The 22,604-nt window shown below is 43.6% G+C and overlaps 1 protein-coding gene across 1 annotated transcript in view; it reads right to left on the bottom strand.

The window, feature by feature from the left end:
• The window catches only part of PTPRG (protein tyrosine phosphatase receptor type G), a gene marked incomplete at its 3' end in the record, with an annotated part of 610,637 nt that overhangs the window by 67,497 nt on the left and 520,536 nt on the right, over positions 1-22,604 (bottom strand). Inside the window, exon 7 of the mRNA XM_032868500.1 lies at positions 7,024-7,090. Coding sequence (XP_032724391.1) covers positions 7,024-7,090 — 67 coding nt within the window. The remainder of the gene's footprint in view (positions 1-7,023; positions 7,091-22,604) is intronic.

The raw sequence follows: 22,604 nt of genomic DNA, 5'->3' as shown, positions 1-22,604 counted from the left end.
GATAACGTAAATATACTCAAGTGAGCCCTGGAGTAACTGTAATGGGAGAAGCCCCTGCCACCCTCCCTGGACAGGTGCCTCATCACTTTCCGAACCTGCCTCCAGAAGTAACCGCCATCTTCTTTTGGAAAGTAATCATAACTTTGCCTTTCCTTTAGTGTTTTACCCTATGCACTCTTCAGCCTCTTGCTTCACTTTGTGGTTCTCAGATGTGCCCCGGTTTGAGGAGAGGCATAAGATTCCAACCCTTTCCATCGGGGTGAAATGTTCTCTTGCAGGCCTGCATTGGGTTTATCTAGCTTGCTGACGACAGGCCTGTGAGGCATTTCTAGGAAAAACAATGCCACGAACATTCTTGTACGCATCTCACGGTACACTTTTATCTGCGTTCTTTGGGGGACATGCTTGGGAGCTGGAGTACTGAATCAGTGTGGCTAAATACCACCAAACTGCTTCCAGAAAAGTGTGAGAGTTCCCAGCATTCCCAGCCTTGCTTACACTGGACACTGTCAGGATTTTTAAGCTCCGGGCATGTATTATCTTTGAGAAGTCACTGTGCCATATACATGGGCTACTCTTTCATTTACAAACAACTGAATGTATAAATCTAAGGGGACAGTAGAATGAATTTGTATATTATTACCTATGTCATCATCCTCCTGGTCAAGATATATAATATTTTTATCATCCAAGGAAATTCCCTTATGTTTCTTCTCCTTTACGATACCCATCCGCCTTAGTATTCTGGCTTTTATCGCCAAAGGTGAGTTCTGTCTGTTCTTGAACTTGACAGAAAGGGAAGTAGGCGGTATGTGCTCTTCTGTTTTCATGTAAATGAAAGAGCGCATTGTTTTTCATTGCTGTATAATATTTCATGGCCTGGTTATTCTACAACTTGCATATGTAGGTGGACATTTGGGCTGGTTCCACTCTGGGGCCATTATAAACAAAGCCCCCATGGGCAAATCTTTCTGTGGACATTTCTCTTGGGTACATACCTACATGTGGACTTGCCAGCTCAGAGGATAAGGCAGAGGTGAGACATGGGCAGAAATGGCCACGTTGCTTTCCGAGAGGATGGGCCATCTGCATCCCCACCTCAGCTGTCCTGAGGTCCCAATGGTACCATGTCCTGGCCTGTCTTCTTTTTAATTAGTGTCCGTGGTGAGTGATGTATCAGCTGCTGTGTAAGAGAAAGCCTAGCCACTGTTTTAGAAGAAATTCAGACCACTCCAGGTCTGGATTCTCTTCCAGATTATTCTTGATTTTAGGAACTTTAATTCTAGCAGGTGGAATATGGGAAAAAAAGAGCAGATCCAGCTGCATCAACTCCTACTGCCATGTGGAAAAGCTTGGCCAGGTGGTCACATACGTTCCCAAGTTTCCTTTATTTCTCCCCTTTCTGTAAATTCCTGGATTGAACTCTAGCTATTCCATGACTTTGTCTGTAGATCTGGTGAGTGGATGAGTATCCCAGGGCCCCAGGGCAGGGGAGAAAATGGGTATGAATACCCCCAAAATGAACCCAAGTGAATAAAGAGTCAGTCGGGGAAGCTATTCTGCAAAGAGAGTTTTGATCCTGACACAGCCCCAACTTCCATCACTGTAAAACTTGTGCCTTTCTTTAATTGCAGGGTATTCTCAGGGGATCATTTATTTACTTGTACTTTCACTGACAGCCTTCTCGGAAGAACCTGGGGAGGGAGGACAAGGGGATGAGCCATCTGGCTCTGGCTGGGGTCTGAGGCAATTTCTATCTGCCCCCGTCACATTTCCTCTGAAGGAGAAAGGCACTGTTCCTGCTCACTAAGGAAGATGATGGTGGGGGGATGGGAAAACACAGTTAGGGAGTCAAAGCTAAACATCCAAGCAGTTGCTACTAGCAAGTTTCCTTGCAAAAATACAAAAACAGTTGGGGCGCCTGGGTGGCTCAGTGGGTTTAAGCCTCTGCCTTCGGCTCAGGTCATGATCTCAGGGTCCTGGAATCAAGCCCTACATCGGGCTCTCTGCTCGGAGGGGAGCCTGCTTCCCCCTCTCTCTGCCTGCCTCTCTGCCTACTTGTGATCTCTCTCTCTGTCAAATAAATAAATAAAATCTTAAAAAAAAACACAAACACGGGTCTCTCTTAGATGATGGACAAGAAGGAGTGGTTTGGGTTTTGATGCACTTTCACGATACTCTAGAATATGTACACAAACAGCCTGCTAGATTTTCTTTGGGTGGATATTATAAAAAAAGAAAAGAAAAGCAGGTAATCCAAAAATGTGAAAGTAAAAAAAAAAAAACCACAAAACTTCTTAATTGACATAGGATATAATGTATATTTCTGAGCATCAGTCAATTAGGTAAAACTAACTGTCAGGGATGGTTGTGTTTCTACACCAATGTACATACAAGCTGGGTTTTTTCCCCTTAAATGGGTTAAAAAAAAAAAAAGAACTAGACTGTTTTTTTGGAACCAGTATTTCTATTAGGTGTGACTTCTACTAAGTGCTGGTTGCTGAATACAAAAAGCACTGTAAATGACCAAGTCCATGCTATGACTAGGATTCAAAGTTTCTCCCTAGATCTTTCCTCCACGGTGGGTCTTGGGAGTGTGTAAGCAAAACAGCCAACGACACACATTTTAGTGCTTCCATCTATGCTCAATGGATAGATGGGACCAGAATCAATGGCAAATCACATCTCTCCATTCTATTTATATTTCTTCATGGCTCTCAAGTTTGTAAAAATCACAATTTACATGGGAACACGAACACATAAGAAACAACACTTCATGCTTGCCAAGAGGTTTCTAGATCTCTCTCGCCGGCAGCACAGACGCCATGTTGGCGAGCGTAGAGCCTCAAACAAGCTCCATGCACTTCCACCACCAGAGACCTCCATCGACTATGGTGCTGCCTGAAAGCTTGACCCCTCACTTCTCCTCCTGCATGGTCTCTATGCACTCTGGAGGTCTCAGTGGTCACTTTGCCTGAGGTGCCGCCTCCACACCGCCCCAGTCTGAGTTAAACCTGCTGTTCCCCACTCTTCATCACAATGGCAATGCTTAACTGTGTGTGTCCCCAGAGACTTTATAAATGCGAGGAGGGCAGCTCTAGGTCTGCTGTGTGTTCCGTCTGCCTAGCTTCGTGGTCTGCCTTGATGAGGCACTTACTAAATATGCATGAGAGGACCAAGCACTGTTTCTAAGAATCTGTGAGCATTTTAAGAGTGAGGGGACCCAATAAAAACCTCTTTGGAAATGGGATTAGGAAGGAAGATAGGAACCTCCATGCCAGCCAAGGGAGGTACATGCCCAAGATCTTCCTTCCAGAGACAAGCTGTCACGAGGAGCCAGGTCAGCAGCCAGCCGATAGCTTCTGCCCCTTCAAGGCTTAACACGGTGTTCTCATGGCATCTGGTCTTGATGGGACGCTCTAGCCTGTGACTCCACATGGCAGGGGAACCCAACACAGGACACCTCTTACAGGCCGTCTTGGCCCTGAGGTGCTTCAGGAAGCTGGCCAGGACATCCTGAGAGCTGCCTTCAGGCAGTCCTCCTAGATTCCTTCCCCATTTGGAGATATCAGATCTGTACTGCGGTGCTGACCCTGTCCCCACACGGCCCTGCTTCTTTCCTCTCCTCTTTAGCCCTCTCTGCCAACAAATTCACCTGCACTGAAAACCCCACCTTGCTGTCTGCCTCACAGAGGCCCCTGATGACCATATGCCAAGTACGACTGCAGGGGTGACCAGACTTCTTATTGTCATTTCAGCTGAAAGAATGTGCAAGATTTTTCCTATTAATAATAATAAAAAAAAACCCACAAAACTTTCGCTTAATGAGGAATTAATATTCTAAGATATGGCTCCCAGAGCTGACGAAATAAAACCAATTCTGACCTATAACAGAAAGCCATATTGATTTTTTCCTTTTTACACATTTCTATCATCATTTCCAAGCCAGAGATTCCGTGAAGGGCACGATTATTTATGTCCCATCAAATTAACAGATCATTCAATTCCCTCACAGGACCTTCAACTTGAAGATGCTTCTAGTTCCAACAAAAGTTGTTTTAGCCATTTCAAATGTTCACTCTCTGTTGGAAGAATGATGAAAGAGAGGATGGTTATCACAATGGAAGTCAGCAACAGCCTGAGAACTGGGGGCGGGGACAAAGTCAGGTTTCCAAGATGTTCTCATATTCCCTTCTCTTCCCAGTCAAAGCAAAACTCAAGTGGCCTTTGGTTTCTCCTCCTCTTCTCCCAGTTTTGTATTTTCACTTATTTGTAGGTTTATCTGACTCACTGACTTGGCTAACATTTATGGAGCATCTGTCATTGGCCACACATGCAGGAGGTCTTGCCCTCACGAAGCTGATGGTTTAGTAGGTGACACATGAGTAAATAAAACACACAGTTATTTCAGATACTTTTTAGGGGTTCGAAGAAAGTAACTTAGGATGACGTGACAGGGAATCACGGGAGTGGGGAGCGGGTGGGGCATTTAACAGGATAATAAAGAAAGAACTGTCTGAGGAGGCTAAAATCTGAACTGAGACCTAAAAGGATAAAGGGAGACACTCTCATGATGAGCTGAGGTAAGAACCTTCTGGACAGAAGCCGCAGAAACAGTAAATGCAAAAGCTGGGAGGGACAGCACTCCAGGCAGGCTGGAGGAAAAGAGAGGCAGCCCCTCACCTCACCTCACCTCCCTTCCAGACACCTCCCTGCGTCTCTCAATCACACACAGGGGGCCTGCCACTCTTTTTTGCTGTCTAAGTACGTAAACTCCCTTTTGCAGGGAATTATTTCTGATAGGTCTCCTTTGACTTCTCCACTAGGAAGTAGTGTTGAAATCACATCCCAGGACATCTCTGCCATCCTCCCTGTGCCAGTAAACATAGAAGAGCGTACACAGAACAGCCTTGCTCTATGGATAATGAGCAAGGATAACACGATTATGCTAGCACAGAGCGCATAAACTAAATGATGACTACCCAGTGAGTTTACAGAGATTTTGGGATCTGGGAGCTGGTAGAAGCTTCTGCTTACTTTTAACATATGGGATTTCCTTCAATTATAATTGTGGAGATAAGAACACACAGATCTACTTAAATGCCATAGCTGGTGGAATGCTTCCTTGCAGACCAAAGAATTGGTACTTATTTTGAAGATTCTAGAACTCTCCATGGTGTGTTTGTTTATATATATATATATTTAAAGATTTTATTTATTTATTTGACAGACAGAGATCAGAAGTAGGTGGAGCAGCAGGCAGAGAGAGAGAGACAGGGGGAAGCAGGCTCCCTGCTGAGCAGAGAGCCCGATGTGGGGCTCGATCCCAGGACCCTGAGATCATGACCTGAGCCGAAGGCAGAGGCTTAACCCACTGAGCCACCCAGGCACCCCTGTTTTTATTATATTTTATAACGATTTTATTCATTTGTCAGAAAGTGAGAGCACAAGCAGGCAGAGAGGCAGGCAGAGGGAGGGGGAAGCAAGCTCCCCGCTGAGAGCAAGGAGCCCGATGCTGGACTCGATCCAAGGACCCTAGGATCACGACCCGAGCTGAAGGCAGTGGCTTAAACAACTGAGCCACCCAGGCGCCAGTGTGTTTGTTTTTAAACAGGACGAAAAGTTCGTGGGGAAGGAAGATCTATTCATCATTTACTACATTTCAAGCCCCCAAACTCAGTCTACACTATGAATTTCTGGAAGGAGTTTGACCGACTCGGTACCCAAGGGGATCTTCTGGGAAAGGAGCTCAGAATGCACAACGCGTTGCCAGCTTGCTTTGCACTTTCGAGGCTGCCCAGAGTACAAAGCCAATATGCTTACTGTCCAAAACCACCCCCGCTGTTACCAACAGCAAAGCACAAACATTCAGGCAGAAACAGTTTGGGTAAAGGTGCCCTGTTCTCTGGCCACACAGCCTAATCCAGCTCTGCGTGAGGCCTTCGCTTCGAGACACAAACTGAAACTGAGAGGAAGCCGTGGAAACCTGCCACCCATGAAAACCTCTAGGTGGGTGTCTTCGGCCACACCATCTTCCTACTTTTACTCACTGTATTACTGTTACCTGCTGCATGACTGAATGGTTCTAAGAGCAGGACGATTACATCCCAAATCCTACTCACTTCCACTGCACGCTGACAACTGGTTTTAGCTTCCCTGAGAGAAATGGGGGAAGAGGTCTGGGAAGCTCTGCTGAGTCGGCTAATGTGGAAAGACAATCCTCCCAGAAAGGTGTGAAGATGTTTTATCACAGCTGTGGAGATGAAGGGGAGATTTATTATGGTTACTAATGCTATTTCTGTCAATGTCTTTGGAATTCTAATTAGATGATTAAAACTTCGCAAATCATTACAGTACCTCTAAGACTCCGCACCTCCCTGCGACAAGGGTACTTTTGAAATCAGAGGATCTTGATGTCATAGGTAATGATGCGGATCCAATAATAAAGTTGCAGGGAAATTCCTCCAATAAAAACCAGTTGGGAAAGACAGAACCCATTTATCTTACTTTATCTCCCAGTTTTATGCCTGGGGATACGGCGCCTGCTACACAGCACACGGCCTAGCTTTTTCCATGCTAGGAGCTGGTGATGCTTGCTCACATGCAGCCAAGTTTAATGACTTGTCACAGCTACTTAAAATTTTTTCACCCGAAATCTGAGAGGCAAATCAAGAAATTTATTAATGCAAAGATAGATGAAAGAAGAATATTTTTAAGGGAGACATAAGACAGTGGCAGGCTCGGCGCATACCAATGGTGGCTCTTTGGGTGCTTTGATTGATAACGTATGCATTCAAAGTGGTACCTGAAGAGAAACAAATTGCTTACTGTTAACCCAGATCCCTTTGCAGGTAATAAATGGGCGTGCTCTTTACCCATCAAATAATGGCTCTCATGCCCTTCAACATCAGTGGGTGAAGAATGGGTGTCACCCTCTGTCCTCTACAAGATAACACCATTCCTTTAGGTAAAGACCTTAGCTGTTCATATCCCAGTAAAAAGAAGCATACGTGGCTTACTTACCATGATGTACGACGCCCTTCAACCCATGGATAATAGGATCCAGTGCGGAATTGTCCCTTGGACTGACCTACATGTAAAGGAAACATGATTGGTTAAATCTGTTCTAGCATCAGACACAACAGCCTCAGTTTAATCTTGCGAAGAGAAGGGGGGGTGGAAATAGATGTTATCTAGTGGGCTATGTAGGTCTTACATAGACCACGGCTCTCACCAAACACAAAAGATTTATGACATCATGAAATCAAGGGAGGAAGTCTAAATCAAAAGAAAGAAACTTCTCAGAATATATCAGAATGGGAGAGAAATACCACAGTCCCAGTAAAATCTTAAAAAGCAACTGTAAGACTTTTCTTTCGCTTTTGTTTTTTTAAAAGTACACCCGGATCTGCTAAAAAGTCATTGAAAGTCATCAAAGAGTAATCCATCATTGACTGAATATTTCAATACCTTCTTGTGTTGTGGTTTTTTTTTTTCCTCTCCTTCTTAGAAAATGGATCTGTGCCCTACCAGCCTCCTCTTCTTTCTTAGGCTCCCAGTCTCCTGTGTTTTACCTCATACTAAAAGAGGAATCTCTAAGAGTCAAAGCAAGAGAGGGGAGGACACAACAGGAGGGGAGCCTGAAGAGACAGTGTCTCCCAACTTCATTTCTCCCTGGGGTTTTTAATTCCCCCAGAAGTCAAGCCTCTTACCTATTCTTTCCCTAACTTGCTAATATTACTCAGTACAAATTCTCATCCATGCCCCTTCCAGAAGGCTACAATTCCACCAGCATACTGTGATTTTGGTATTGAGGTACTTTCTTTCAGACACATTATTGAAATATTTACAAATGAAATGAAATGATATCTAGATTTTAGTCCAAAATAATCCAGGAGTGGAGAGCCATTCAGGAAGCAAGCAAGGCATAGATGCAGGGAGACTGACATTCATTCTATCATTTATGACCTTAAATGATGCATATCGAGTGGGTCTTGATATAATTTTCTTTACTTTTATGGATGACTGACTCTTCCCAAATAGTTTCTCAAAATCTATTCTCTGTGGTCAGCATATCTCCTGAAATTTTTTTTTCAGAAGTAGTATTTCTATTTAATCCATTTTTAACATAAGGAAGTTGAGATATTGGTGAACCTTTCAGCACGTAGCAAGACCCAACTTGATATCTCCTAGTTAATTCAGAGCCATCTTAGGTGAAAATTTGAAGGTAACTTTCCATATTCCTTCTGCCCCTTACAAATGGTCCATCGGGTTCTGCTCCTAGTTTGCTCTCCGACAATAACCGCACTTCATGCATTTCTTTCTCTTTTCTGCTTCAGCATCTCCAAGTCAGAGTAGTGGTTCTCAACTGCAGACAGATTTTACCTATCTCCCACTCCCCACTCCCATCCATGGGACATCAGGCCATGACTGTAGACATTGTTGGCTGTCATAAGTAGGGCTGAAGGGGGAGGGGCTACTAGAATCACAAGGATAGAGGCAGGGTCCTCTACCTAAAAATTGCTGCTAAAAATTCCATAATGTTCAGAATAGCCCCCACGGCAAGAAATTATCCGGCCCAAGGTGTCAATGGGGCAGAAGTTGAGGTTGAGAAACTTGGGTTACGTGCTCTATGCGGTCCCAGCGATTACCTATTAATGTCTGGAGCCCTGAGTTATGACTAAATTCAAACACAGGTTTGAATAAACATATACAGACACATTATGTATGGTGTTACGTTTACAGACTAATAAAGTGAGGTGGAATTTGGTACTACGTCGTAAACACCACAGGTACTTTAAAAAGGGTAAGTGACGAGGAACTGTGTATGTATCAGATCGCCAAGGTGGCATTCTGGGAGTTGGCATTGGCATACCTCTAAATTGCCTGACAGGAAGCCCTAGCCAGGGCTTTAATGTACTGGAGGAGCACTAAACATTCCTCAAAGGCATACGATCACAAAAAATACACCAAAATGAAACAATCATATTTACCATAGCAAATACTTACCAACATTTTAAAAACATGGTCAAAAATGAAATCACAACTTAAGAATGCAAGATAAGTGAGTCTACCAGTCAACGTGGCCAAGTTTCCAAAGTGAAAGAATAAAGAAAGAGCTGAGAGAAATATCCCATACCACACTGAAGTCAGAGACAAAAATGCGGTCTTCCTTCTCCAGATTCAGTCAGGCAGAGAAGTTTAGGCCAGTTCAACCACCGGTAGCTACTCTCACATCTGTGGGAAATGGCAAAAGAGCCACAAACTCCCGCCCTCCCCGTCACACGCACCTCTTCGATTTGACTCAGCTACTCTTCCCATCAAGAATGTAGATCAATGGCTCCCTTCTTTGAAACTGGCTTTGACCACATGACCTGCTTTGGCCAGTGGGACATTAGCAAACACGATGTAGGGAGCAGTTTACAAAGGCCTGCCTGGCAGAGGTTTATCCTCTCTTGTTATTCTTTGAAATTCTGAGACCACCCTAAGAATCCCAGGCTAGCCCCCTGGAGGGGGAGATGATATGGAACAGACAGGCAGTCCCAGCTGAGGTCATTCCAGAGTCACCCGCCTCAGAAGAACTACCCCAAGTCTGCAGAGACCACCCAAACTGGTCCCAATCAGAAGAACTGACCATCGAACCTACAGTCACAAAGCACTAATTGTTGTGTTAACTAATTTGGATCATTTGTTACGGCATAAAGTTTACCTGTAGAGTTTCTAGAATGTGTAGAAGTGGAAGACTGGGGACAGATTATGATGCCAATAATTTTTGTTTATGATTTGTCATAACGGTTTCTCAGTGAGAGTCCACATACCAAGACACAGCATTTGCCATCAACCCAACTGATCATGTGTTTCACAAAAACCATGTTACCCCTCCTCTACCATGGAAGTATTTCACAGATAATTTAATTTCCAATCCCAATTGTGGATATTTTCTAATCAGGGGGACCCTTTAATGTATTCAGTCTTATTTGATGATGAGAAAACTCAAAGAAAATGTTCCTAACCTCCCATGACTTATGCCCACCAATCACATGTGAGAGGAAAATAACCAGGCAAACTAATCCAGGTTTACTTTCTGACCACCGCTGGCTACAGTATCTCCATGTCTGATTCCTCAGGTCTGGTCTTACTAAAGCTTAAGGGCCTGACCCCAGACTCTAAGCAAGTCCATACATGAAAACACCTTCTACAAAGCCCATTCACCTCTACAACCCCTCGTGGCTAGTTTCCATGACTGGGATTGAGAAGATGTATCAGGAGAAGGGGAGAAAATAACAGAGATTATTGGCTGGTCCAAGTAACTCACTAATAATACTGAGCTTACTCTCCAGTCTGTGTCTTGGTTCCAAAACTCAGGGTGAAAATCCAAATAGCATGCTACTAAGTGGGTTTGTTCCAGTAAAGGCACAACCCTCACTGATAAATCCCTTCCATTTACTGTTTCAATCAATTTGCCACTTAAAAAAAAAAAATCACGAATATAAGCTAAGCAATTTAGACAGCTTTGAAATATGCCTACAGTGAAGAAGGCTGTTTGAGCACAACCCGTATTTACATTCTGGTCTCCATCCAGAGTAGAGAGGGCCAAGGGGTGGGGGGAAAATGAAATTCTGAGTCAGGGACGAACCTTACAGTTTCAGTGTCCTCACCTGTAAAACGGGGACATGATTTCGCCATGCCGTCCTGAGGATTACATGTGCAAAGCTGGAGTGTCCTGCTGAATCCAAATGCAGCATTCAAGAGGGATGGAGGTGACTGGGCAACAACCTGACTCAAACGGTCACATTTCAATGAATGTCAAACAACAGCAATTTCATCCCTGAACTTCTCAATGTACTCGGCTCTAAACGTAATACCTACTTGAGCTCACATTTCAAAAGATCCAAATTTATGTTTTATTATTTGACATCCACTCAATTTCATAATATGCTGCTCCTTTTAAACCTAGACGAGGAGCTTTCCTGGCTCTTGAAATTTGCCACCTTCCACTCTGAGATCAAAGGAGTTACACAGTAATACTGAGAAGGTGGCAATTGCACAAATGAGCTTAAAATGACCTCGAAGAAATGGGAACCCCCCCCCCCCCCCCGCGGTCTGTGCTATCACAGCAAAACTTAGCTCCTGGCCCTTCCATTTCGGAGCAGCTTTCCTGGCATTAGTCATCTTCAAAAGGACAGCATGCCCATGACAGAGGGCTCTGAATTAAAGCCTTTAAGTTGTCTTTAGATATAACAAACTACACAGAGAAATTAGCAATACAGGAAACTGTGACACGTAGCTTTGGGCAAAAGGCCAGATTCATAGGAATGCCTGATGAAATCTAATCTTCATAATATTCTCTTTCCAAAAAATAGACCATGTTAAGGACTGAACCAACTATCAGTTTCATAACTGCATTATCCATCATGTCTAGAGCTGTGTCTGGAATCCAGGCCCTTAGGAGGAGCTGTGGTCTCTCCTGCTGGATGCAAGATGAAATGGAAGCAGAGAGGCCCCGGCAGACTGTACGCGTCTGCATTCAGGTATCTGCCTCCATCTACTTTTCCAGTCCACCGTGCCATTTGGCCCTTGACTTGGATCCTGATAATCTTCCATCTATCAAGTCCTGGCCATCTGCTAACTAGGATGGCCAAGACAACCTACTTGCCTTGAATCCGACATCGCCAGCTGCTCCTTTAGTCCTATAAACGTAACATCCAGCCAATATCCTCTTGTGGGAAAAAGGATTTATGCCTGCTGGGAGTGAATGGCTACACCATTAAACCATGCCTGCCAAGGAAAGTGATGAACAGCAGGACCCGAGTCCCCACATGGCCTTCCTGAACTGCAGAGGCGAAGATCCATCCCCTCTGAAGCTTAGTGGGTAACTGTGTCCTCTGATCAGGGCAAGGGCAGGCACTTCTCAGGAGATCTGATTTCAGATCTGATTCTCCTCTTCTTCCCACGGCTCCTACCTACCTAAAGAGCCATGTAGCAAGGATGCCCCACCTTCTTTCATTCTGACCTCCACTCACCACATTTTGGTTCAAGCTGCCGTCAAGAGCTTCCTGGCTCAAACCCCTCATAGCTTGGCTATAGTCACAAACTGCATTTCGGCTAGGTGTGACCCAGAGACAGAACACAGACCAGATTTCTTTATTAATAAATTAAACACTGGCCAGTAATTTAGGAAATGTGTCTATGTTCAAGGAGACAAGCATAGCATCAAACCACTAACTAACACCTGATCCACAATGAGAACATCGTTCTTCTCCTGACTTCCCATAAGGAAAGTCCATACTCACAAACACTGCTTTTTTTCATGTACAGCCTACAGCCTCCATTTCTGATGGGAGAAATTTCTTTTTTTCTCTTCTGACATCCTACTGATGTTTTCTGTTGTTTCCTGACCCTCTCTGCTGCCATGCGATTACAAAAGGTCTTGGTGCATTTGGTACCTCCAAGTGCATGGAATAAAGTCAGAGAGAAATCGGATACCCAATCCAGAATGAGGTATGGCAGAGGGAAAAGGAGCTCTGTGAAGCTATAGGGCCTTTCATGGAAGGAGGGATTTTAGTCTCCCCAGTCAGCTAAAGGCAAGTCACCAATGGTGGACTCCTGGCCAGGGGGCTTGGTTTAACTTGAGTAATAGGCTTCCAGAATCCTACTTTAAGCCTAATCTCATAGATATGTAGAATATCACAGATGCATCTCACAAGACTGGTAAGAACTCCTGTGTGTGTTGTGGGGTGCGGGGGTAGGGAGGAAGGGTATGGCCCCGTATCATCATCAATTTTCTGGTACTTAACGGGACACCCTCTTGGGACTGGTTTCCATCAACAGATGAGAAAAATCCTAATTCCTCAGCCATGGGAAGGGATTAATATGAAAAGGCAACAGAATTATAAATGTTAATAGACTTAACCTCCACCCCCCCCCAATTGAGCTGGGCATTGACACAGCTTACTTACTGTTAATTCATAATATTAGTGTAAACTAGTACATTCTCGAGTTATGCATCTCCAGGGAATTGAGATGCATGGCCAGAGAAGTCCACGGAGGAAATGAATATAACGCTCTTGGTCTACTTAAACTGACCTTCTCTATCCCTCTGCCCCCACCACTCCTACCCACCAGAGTATTTACCACTTAATTGTCAGACTTGGCTCGGAGGAGTCTATTACTGGGAAAACCAACCCAGCAGGGGGACAGTGAGGCCCAGTAGCAAACCTGCACTACCGCGGATCTTGCCAGCCAGAAGCCTTGCCTATTGTCTATACAGGCAATTTCTTCTTTTCATGAGGATCAAACTGTCCTGGACTGAGTAGACAATGCCATTTCCTCTGGCTTTGGACTCACTGAAAAATTCAATTTCAAAGTCAAGGCAGGAGAGAGAGAGAAAGAAAACGGGCAGGCTGGGGCACCTGACAAATGGAACTTCCACATGGTGATTTTTGTCCTTTTTTGTCTTTTTAATGCATTGTGTTTCAGAGCCAAGAATGTAGTGGGGAAGGAAGCCTTTACAGCACTTACAGACAGAGACCCAGAACGTGCCTGTCCCACCCCTGCCAGACTTCTCAAAGTAAAGGTTGCTCTTGAACTGGGAAGAGGCAAAAAAGAAATCCCAACCTAGCAAAGTAGGACCGGGAGTCTTAGGCTAGAGTGCAAACCATTTCACACAGATATTGTTATGATTTTTGAATTTAAGGGGAAAAAAAAAAAAGCACACAATCTGGGGAAGCCTGGGGCAAGAGAAGCTTATTTCAGGTTCAGTGACTTGAACGCAAGTTTCTCTCAATTCAGTGCGGCAATGCTGGACAACTTGGCCTTTCTCTTGTTGATAATCCTGCCATGCACTGAAAAACCCCCCAAATATCAAAGTCTTGAGCAGACTGCTTCCACAGGAAGCAAGTGGCTTCAACCAAAACACATTACATGTGAACTCTCACCCTTGCTTTCTTATTCCCCAGAAGCAGAAGGCTGCTCAGGGCGCTCCATTTACAAAAGACTCCGAATCCAGAAAGCACTGTGTGGTGACTGTTTTAAATCCCTACCATGTGTGCAGCAAGAAAAATATAAAAGATGAAAGGGGTCACCAGATGGATCCTTCTCTTGAAAACATTCTTCCTTAGAGGTAGGTAAGGTCATCTACATTGGAAATAAATGAAACATCCAGACAGCAGTATGAGGGATGGGGGAAGACTCTGTAAATATTACATATAAAATATTAAAATGACCTTGCTCATCTTATAGTTCTATAAAGAGGTGATGGGGAAAATGGAAGGATGCCCTTGGCCTAAATGGAAAGAACCCAGGTCTTATACTCATTCATTCAATAACTATGTTCCATGTGCCAACTGCCTGCTGTGGTGGGTTGTCACTAAGATGGCCCTCAATGACCCCCAACTCCAGGTTTTTAGGCCCCTGAGTAATCTCCTCCCTTTGAGGCAGGCTGGAACTCGTGGCTTCCTTTTATTTTTTTATTATTTATTTATTTATAACATATAATGTATTATTTGCTTCAGGGGTACAGGTCTGTAAGTCATCAGTCTTACACATTTCACAACACTCACCTTAGCACATACCCACCCCAATGTCTATAACCCAACCACCCTATCCCTAGCCCCCACCCCCTAGCAACCCGCAGTTTGTTTCCTGAGATTAAGAGTGTCTTGGGACGCCTGGGTGGCTCAGTGGGTTAAGCCTCTGCCTTCGGCTCAGGTCATGATCTCGGGGTCCCGGGATCGAGTCCCGCATCGGGCTCTCTGCTCAGCAGGGAGCCTGCTTCCCTTCCTCTCTCTGCCTGCCTCTCTGCCTACTTGTGATCTCTGTCTGTCAAATAAATAAATAAAATCTTTAAAAAAAAAAAAAAAGAGTGTCTTATGGTTTGTCTCCCTCCCAATACCATCTTGTTTCATTTTTTCCCTCCCTACCCCCCATGACCCCCAACCATACCTCTGAAATTCCTCATATCAGAGAGATCATATGATAATTGTCTTTCTCTGATTGACTTATTTCACTTAGCATAATACCCTCTAGTTCCATCCACGTTATTGCAAATGGCAGGATTTCGTATCTTTTGACGGCTCCATAATATTTTGTATATATACACCCCATCGTCTTTATCCATTCATCTGTAGATGGACATCTAGGCTCTTCCCATAGTTTCGCTATTGTGGACATTGCTGCTATAAACATTCGGGTGCATGTGCCCCTTCGGAGCACTACATTTGTATCTTTAGGATAAACACCAGTAGTGCAATTGCTGGGTCATAGGGTAGCTCTGTTTTCAACTTTCTGAGGACCCGCCATGCTCTTTTCCAGAGTGGCTGCAACAGTTTGCATTCTTGCCCACAGTGTAGGAGGGTTCCCTTTTCTATGCATCCTTGAGGCTTCCTTTTAACAGGTAGAATGTAGCCAAGCCAAAGAGATACCCCTTCGATGATTAGGTTAGAAGAGATTCTAATCTCCATCTTGCTAGCAGATTTCACTATTGTTTACTTGGCTTGCACACTTTGGTGAAGTAAACAGCCATGCTAAGAAGCCCATATGGTGAGAGACTGAAGGTGGTCCCTGGCCAACAGCCAGAGGGACACTGAGGCCCTCAGTCAAATAGCCCTTGAAGAAGTGAATCCCTCCCCAGCTGAACTTTCAGAAGGGACCTCAACACTGGCTGATAATTTGATTGTTGCCTGGTGAGAAACCATGAAGCTGGGGGTCCACAGAAACTAGGAGACAGTAAACGTGTGTGGTTTCAGCTGCTAAGCTCATGGTCATCCATTACATAGCAGTAAGCCCCATGCCAAGACTTGGGGGCCGGGATATGGCACTAAACAAATCACAGACCTCCTCCTCACAGATCTGCCAGTCTAGTGCTCATTTCCACAGGAAGACAAGGGCACTGGCCTCCCTAAAAAAATCCACGAGCCACCATTTTCCCTCCATGGCTGCATCAACTCTTCACAGACCTCCAAATGGGCTCTTGCTTCTCACAGACCTGAACACTATGTCACATCACAGCTTTTAGAGTTTGAGGGGAAGCAGTATGTTTAAAATCCAAGTTCCAACCTGGAAAATTTGGCAAAAATGGTGAGCAAACCCCAAATTGAGCAAACAGCCACCCATAATCAATTGTGGGACAAAGCGTTTTCAATTGCTTTTATGTTTGAACAAACACAGGAAACAAATAAATTGCAGCAGCAAACCCAAAGCTTTCTCAAAGAAAGATGCCCCTGGGCAAGGGGCACAGCAAAATGCACTGGTGTAAGCAGCTACTGTTTCTGATTCACAGCAATGAAGCTAAGTGTAGACTAATTACACACTCCACACCTCTCCTTTTGCTTTCGGAAGGGGCATTTCTACTCTGTGCCTCCTTTAGAGCCCTGATAACTGCTCCCATAGTGTAGTCTCTGAGGACTGATTAAGTATCAATCCACTTTTCCCAAGCAATAACTCACAGGGCATTGCCTATTCCAAACCACACATTTATATGAAGGGTTTAGTGCCTGATATGGTAAGTGGGACTTTACGCCATCTCTGTCCTTGGAAATCAGTCCATTAACTCATCTAAATGCCCAATGTCATCTTACCAACAAACCTGTGAAAATTGTTTTCAGGATACTATCATTAAAGTTGGAGTATCTGATTTAAGAGCTTTACTTAAGCAGTGTTTTTGGGGGGGGTACAAAAAATTATTTAAGTGTACAAATGTCTTCAAACCTACAATTCCTTTCAAGTACATGATAGTTTACAGGAGGGCCAGCCCCATCTCCAGGAGGACACAGATTAATGCTAACCGAGCACTTCAGCTTTGTACTGAAATGCACCTGAGTTCAACAGAGGATAAAATTAAATTGCAATGAGGAAAGACAAAATCTTTCCCAGCAGGCCTTGATTGATAGAACGTGTTATTTGTAGCAGAACAAAATGGAAAACCAGAAAGTTTGTTCCCAGCAATCATTGTCTCACTGGGCCAACTTTCTCTCCTTTGAGAAAACAATATGATTTCTTCATAGAGCATGTAGTCTACTTATTTAGGCAACAGTGCTCAGGATCTTCCAATTCCTCCAGAAGCTCACTTGAAAAAAATGGCCCCAGTAGGGGAGATACAGGTAATATTTAACCAGGAAGAGGCTTATCTCGTGAAAACTGTCATTGATAATGACCTGAGCATAAGTCACTTCTTAGAAAACAATGAGCATGCATCTCCTGTGATTAACTCATTGGAAACTTGCCTGTATAAGACTAGCGTAGGGGTTAAGTGGAATTTTTTAAACCAGGTTCGTAGAATAAGGTTCAAAATCCCGCTCTTCCACTTGACAGCTGGTGATTGTGTGAAAGTTAACTACAATCTCACTATGCCTCAGTTTCCTCATCTGTGAAAAAGTGATTATTGCCCCCTAACTCCACAGTGTTGTTCAAGGGGACTAAATGAATGTTCAGCACAGTGCCTAAAACACCCAGGATTCTATAAAACTAGGCATAGCCACTCTTTCCCCAAAGGGGCAGGCGTGCCCTTCTGGTACCCAGCCAGGCATACACAAACACACATAAAGACACAAGTACAATTACTTCTGGTTACAGACAGACCACTAGTATCAGGGTTCCAAGCTCAACCCAGCCAGGCACAATCTCCCCACCCACCCCACCTTTCATTTCAGTAACATGGTAACATCTTTCCACTTAGTAGACCAGGAATTAATTTCCATCTAACCCAGGGATTATTTTCTTTCCATACCCATGTATGATTATATGAGAGAGTCCAGAAGATTCTCCCTCCTAAACAAACCTCAAATCCAAATTCATACACCTGTTCTCTTCAGCTCCTCCATTCTGCTGCCCAGTCCACCATCACTGAGCCTAAACAACCTCCAGCACCTAACTGGCTTCCCTATTTCCTCTACTGTACTCTCCAAGCACTGGAATCACCTTCAATCAGCTTTAAAAGAACAAGAAAATCAAATAGCAATGACGAAATAAAGTTCTGATCAACCTGAGACGGGATCTGGGCATCTGGATGTTTGAGAGCTCCCTTGGCGACTCTGACAGTGAGAACCCCTGGCTTAGCATGATCCTTCAAAAGCTTAATCTAATCACAACACATGCCCAAGATGTGGGCCAAGGCCCTCTGCAGATTCACACTGCCATGATTCCCATGGTTCTCTACAGTCCATCTCTGCCAGCTTCCCTCCTTCTTCTTCCTCAGATACTCTTGGGTCCTTTCACTTTGGCCGGGGTCCTGACCCCTCTGTCTAGAATGTTCCTCCATCTGATCCTAGCAGGGTGGATTCTCCCTCTTCAGATCTCAGCTACAAGAGGCTCTCCTCCACCACCCCAACCAAACTGGCCCATCCCGAATATCTGCTAACTCATCAATCTCTTGCTCCTACCTAGCGCCAGTCTCTGCCTGTCACTACCCAGAGCTCAGAGGCAGCCCAGCTGGTTGGTCCACTGAGGAAATCCAGACTGGGGCGGGGGGGGGGAGGTCCTCAAAGTTTAACCAAGTCATAGGTCTTCATCCCCTCCAGTGTCACCAAGTGCCACCTGTAAGGCATCCTCTGTGACAGCATGACCTGCTTAAACACCTATCTCCCCAAGAGGGCTGATAGCTTCCTGAAGGCAGGGCTCATCCTTTATTTAATTTGATTTTCTACTCCCAGTTCCATCCAACTGAGTGTCGGCAAAGAGCAAAAACTAAGAAATGTTTGCTTTCCAGAAAGAACAACAGGTAGCTATAAAAGAGGCAAAAGGGGTACAGAAAAAGGAGACGGGGGGAAAAAAGCTAAGAGAAAATTTTAGCTAAGAAATCTGGGATTTATGTCCGAAGAATCTGATTCCAGTCCTGGCTGTGCATTGGTTGTGTGACCTGAGGTCCATGACTTAATGCCTCCTGGCAAGGGGACAATGATTCCCACCTCCAGGGGCGGGCCTGCAGGTGTAGAATGGAAGGATGTGAATGACAATAGCCATCACATTCCACAGCATACAGACCAGGTGACTATTACCATGAGGGGAGCTTTGGTTTTATTTCCTCCCAAACTCACAACTGAAAAGTAGTATGGTTGATAAAGGAAGACTTTGGAAGGAAAGGAAAAAGCAAAGCAAACAAGTAAATAGAATAAAATAATTATTAATGAAGACTGCTAAAATAAGTTTTGTTTTTCTTCCCCCTAATTGGTTAGTTCCTAAGTAGTTAAACACATGGTCTTTAAAGTCACATTGCCTTGGTTCAAGTCAAAGTTCCATCACTGATGAGGCATGACAAGGGTCAGCAAACTATGGTCTTGAGAAGATTGTACCCACTAACTGTTTTTGTAAATAAAGTTTTACTGGAATATGTCTAAGCCCATTGGTTTACATATTGTCTGTGGTTACTTTCTGGCTATAGTAAGAGTTGACCAGCAAAGCCAAAAATACTTACTATCTGACTTTCTAGAGAAAGTTTGCCCATTCCTGGACTCAGGTAAATAAATTACCTCACTTCCCTAAGCCTCAGGGTCCTCATTCTATGCAATGGAGATACTAACCATATACCCCTCATAGGGCTGTTAAGAAAGTGAAATGATATAATCCACATAAAACACTTAGCACAGTACCAGGCATATATATGAAGCATTTGATGAGTTTTGAATAGTAAATATTTTGTTAAATTATCAGTGCTCAACTAGCCAATCAACGAACCACCTGCCTATTCATTCATTATAAAATCAACAAATATATAAAAATCAACAAATATTGGGGCATCTGCCTGGCTCGGTCAGTAGAGTCTGTGAATGTTGATCTCAGGGTCATGAGTTCAAGCCTCATGTTGGGTGCAGAGCCTACTTAAGACAAATAAAATCAAATCAGCAAATATTCACAAAGCTCCAAACAAGGGCCAACAATTGGAGTAGGATTGATTTGGCTGCACACGTATCTATTAGATGAACAAAAGCAAACGAAACCCAAGACTATGAAGTTTTTCTGTCTATAATGTTCTCAAAGCCTATGAGCTATGCAACAGTGACATGAGTATTTCAGTATTAGTACTGTGTCAACCAGACTTTGAGCTTTATTTTGCTTGAAAGGGTATAATAGGAAGCCAGTGGCCTCTCCCACCTTAAGACTTCAGAAAAATCTTTGGGGAATGGCTGACTGATCGACGGTTGTTACAAAAAGTCCAACTACGGAGTGGGGAGGTTTCCAATAACAGCAGAAAATCTGCCCACGTTTTAGGGCACAGGAAATGAACCGTGTCCATCTATACACGTCACAGGAAAATCTCCTAAAATCTAGGAACAGCTTTTGGCAGGTGTTGTGCTATTCAGACCCGAGTATCACTGCAAAAGTAATTCAAAAAGGCTAACGGTGCACCGGGAAATGTGAGAGTTCCTTTGCAATGTTAAATCTGTGCAGTCCAACACTGCTCGCTCTACGAGGCGCAGATCTGTTGGTCGAAGTGTATAGCGAATGAGCTACATAAAGTGGTTTGTCAGCTGATGGGGAGCGTGCCCTTTTAGTTCTCAGACTTCCTTATAATTCTGGATAAAACCTTTGTAAAATGTATGGCATGCTTTAATAAGAGGTTTCATGAAGCATTAATTCTAAGATGCAAATGTCCTTAGACTGAGGTCCCAGATGAAATGTATGCAGTGATTTACTTTTTATCTGGATTTTAAATTGAGATACAACATAAAACAATAAAGTATACACATCTTAGGTATACAGCTGTAGGACTTTCCACAGATGTATACACCCATGGCATCTCAGTGCAGATGAAGACAAACATTTCCAGCATCCCAGCAGACTCCCTTAAGATTCCCCCCGACCAGTTGGCAATCTCCCACTTTTGTCTCTTGTTTCACCTGCTTTTACTCATTGCAATATCAATGGGATTCATCCATGTCCCATGTAGCAATAGTTTTGTTCTTTTTTATTACTATAGAGAATACGACCATATGAATACGTCGTGATTTATTTATCCAACATTTGCTATTTTAGTGGAAAATGATGTCTCCTTCTGTCATATAAACCATGACCAATTTGATGGAGTTTATGGGAAGGTTTTCAGCCAATAAAGCAGCTAAGGGTGGGGAAAAACGTCTTGGGGAAGCAGGCAGCATAGCTAAGACACTGAATTTGAACTGTATTCAAATGGCACCAAAAGGCACGGCCGATACTATGACAGACTGACCCCCTGTCCCAGGACCAGCGGAGTCAGCGGAGCATCATGGTCAAATGCAAGGTGTCTGATAGTTGGCTAAATCCTCAAGTTTCAGTTCTGGTTATCAGGCGGACTTTGGGCAAGTCATTTAACCTCAATGTAATTCCATTCTCTCAACCTCAAAGTAAACACAGCTTTTATAACCTCATACGGCTGTCATGAGAACTGATGCTCTAATCCACTTATGGAACAAGCACCCTCAAATACTATCATCACTGTACCACAGTATAGAAGAAATGAAATACATTTGGAAAAGTTGCTTACAATATACACCAACTCTGGCTAATTAAAAATATCATAGTAATAAACTGATTTTTGTAATAACCCTTCGACTTAACATTCTCTCCCACTATGAGAATGTGACTTGGATCAATCAGTATGGTGCTTGGTACAGTCACACTCTATAATCTAAGTTGAAATTCTTCGATAATAAAAAGAAATTAATAATACTTCAAGCACATATGTAAGGGACATATGAATTCTCTTCGCCAGGCTTAGCTGTCAGTGAAGAGCAAACATGAGTTTCCGAGTCCTTCCTCCATGATCAATCATTTTTCACAGAGCAGTAACCCACCTGCTTATACACCCAACCCCCTAGGAAATCTGTTGGTATAACTAAAGAACGCCACTTTAGTTGGGAGACTGTGTCAGCAATAAACATCCTTTTTTATCTCCTGAGGGAAAGGAAAAAATTTTCATTTGTGATTTTTAGTCATTTGCATTAGTGTTGGGAAGATAAACCTATAGGAAGTTTATGAATTTGAGATCCTCTGTATACTACCTCCCATGAAACCAACAGGAGTTTAAAATTCTGTCTGGTTGAAAGTCAGGCCACTGGGGTACAGAAGAGGCAGGAGGCAGGATGAGAAGAGAAGAGACAAACGTGTTCGTGGCCTGGGAATCTATATTTTCCTGATGGCTTGAAAATCTATTAGCTTTGACTGTGCCTCTGTACAGCTAAAGCTTTTAGCTGGATCCCATTTTAGCAAGGCTATAGCTACTACTACTAGCCCAAGAGTATAAATTGCTGTATTTATTTGGATTAAAAAATTGGTTACTTTTTAAAATAGCTTCCAAACAATCTTTAGAGGTCAACATTTTTTCTGTTGTTTCCTACTGACTTTCTTAAACACTTTCAACAGTTGAAGTGGGTGAAGTCATGAGGCTACTACAGATAGAAGGAGGAATGAGATTGAATAATAGCACAAAAGATTTGTACATTAAAATAATGACGTCCACATAAAAAAATGCCCCTAGGTGGTTGAGAAAGTTGTCAAGTAGGTACTGGCATACTTGGTTCGAGTAGTTATCCTCTGTGACAGCCTTCCATAATTAATAGTTGGGCATACTTATCGACTTAGCAAATCGACTTCTAAGAATTTATATAAGGAAAAAAACTTGTACAGGTAGGTAA

Source organism: Lontra canadensis, unplaced genomic scaffold (assembly GCF_010015895.1).
Source record: "Lontra canadensis isolate GAN:19392208 unplaced genomic scaffold, GSC_riverotter_1.0 scaffold35, whole genome shotgun sequence".
NCBI lineage: Eukaryota > Metazoa > Chordata > Mammalia > Carnivora > Mustelidae > Lontra > Lontra canadensis.
The sequence above is the reverse complement of the archived record's forward strand: the minus strand, read 5'-3'. Positions and strand labels throughout refer to the sequence as shown.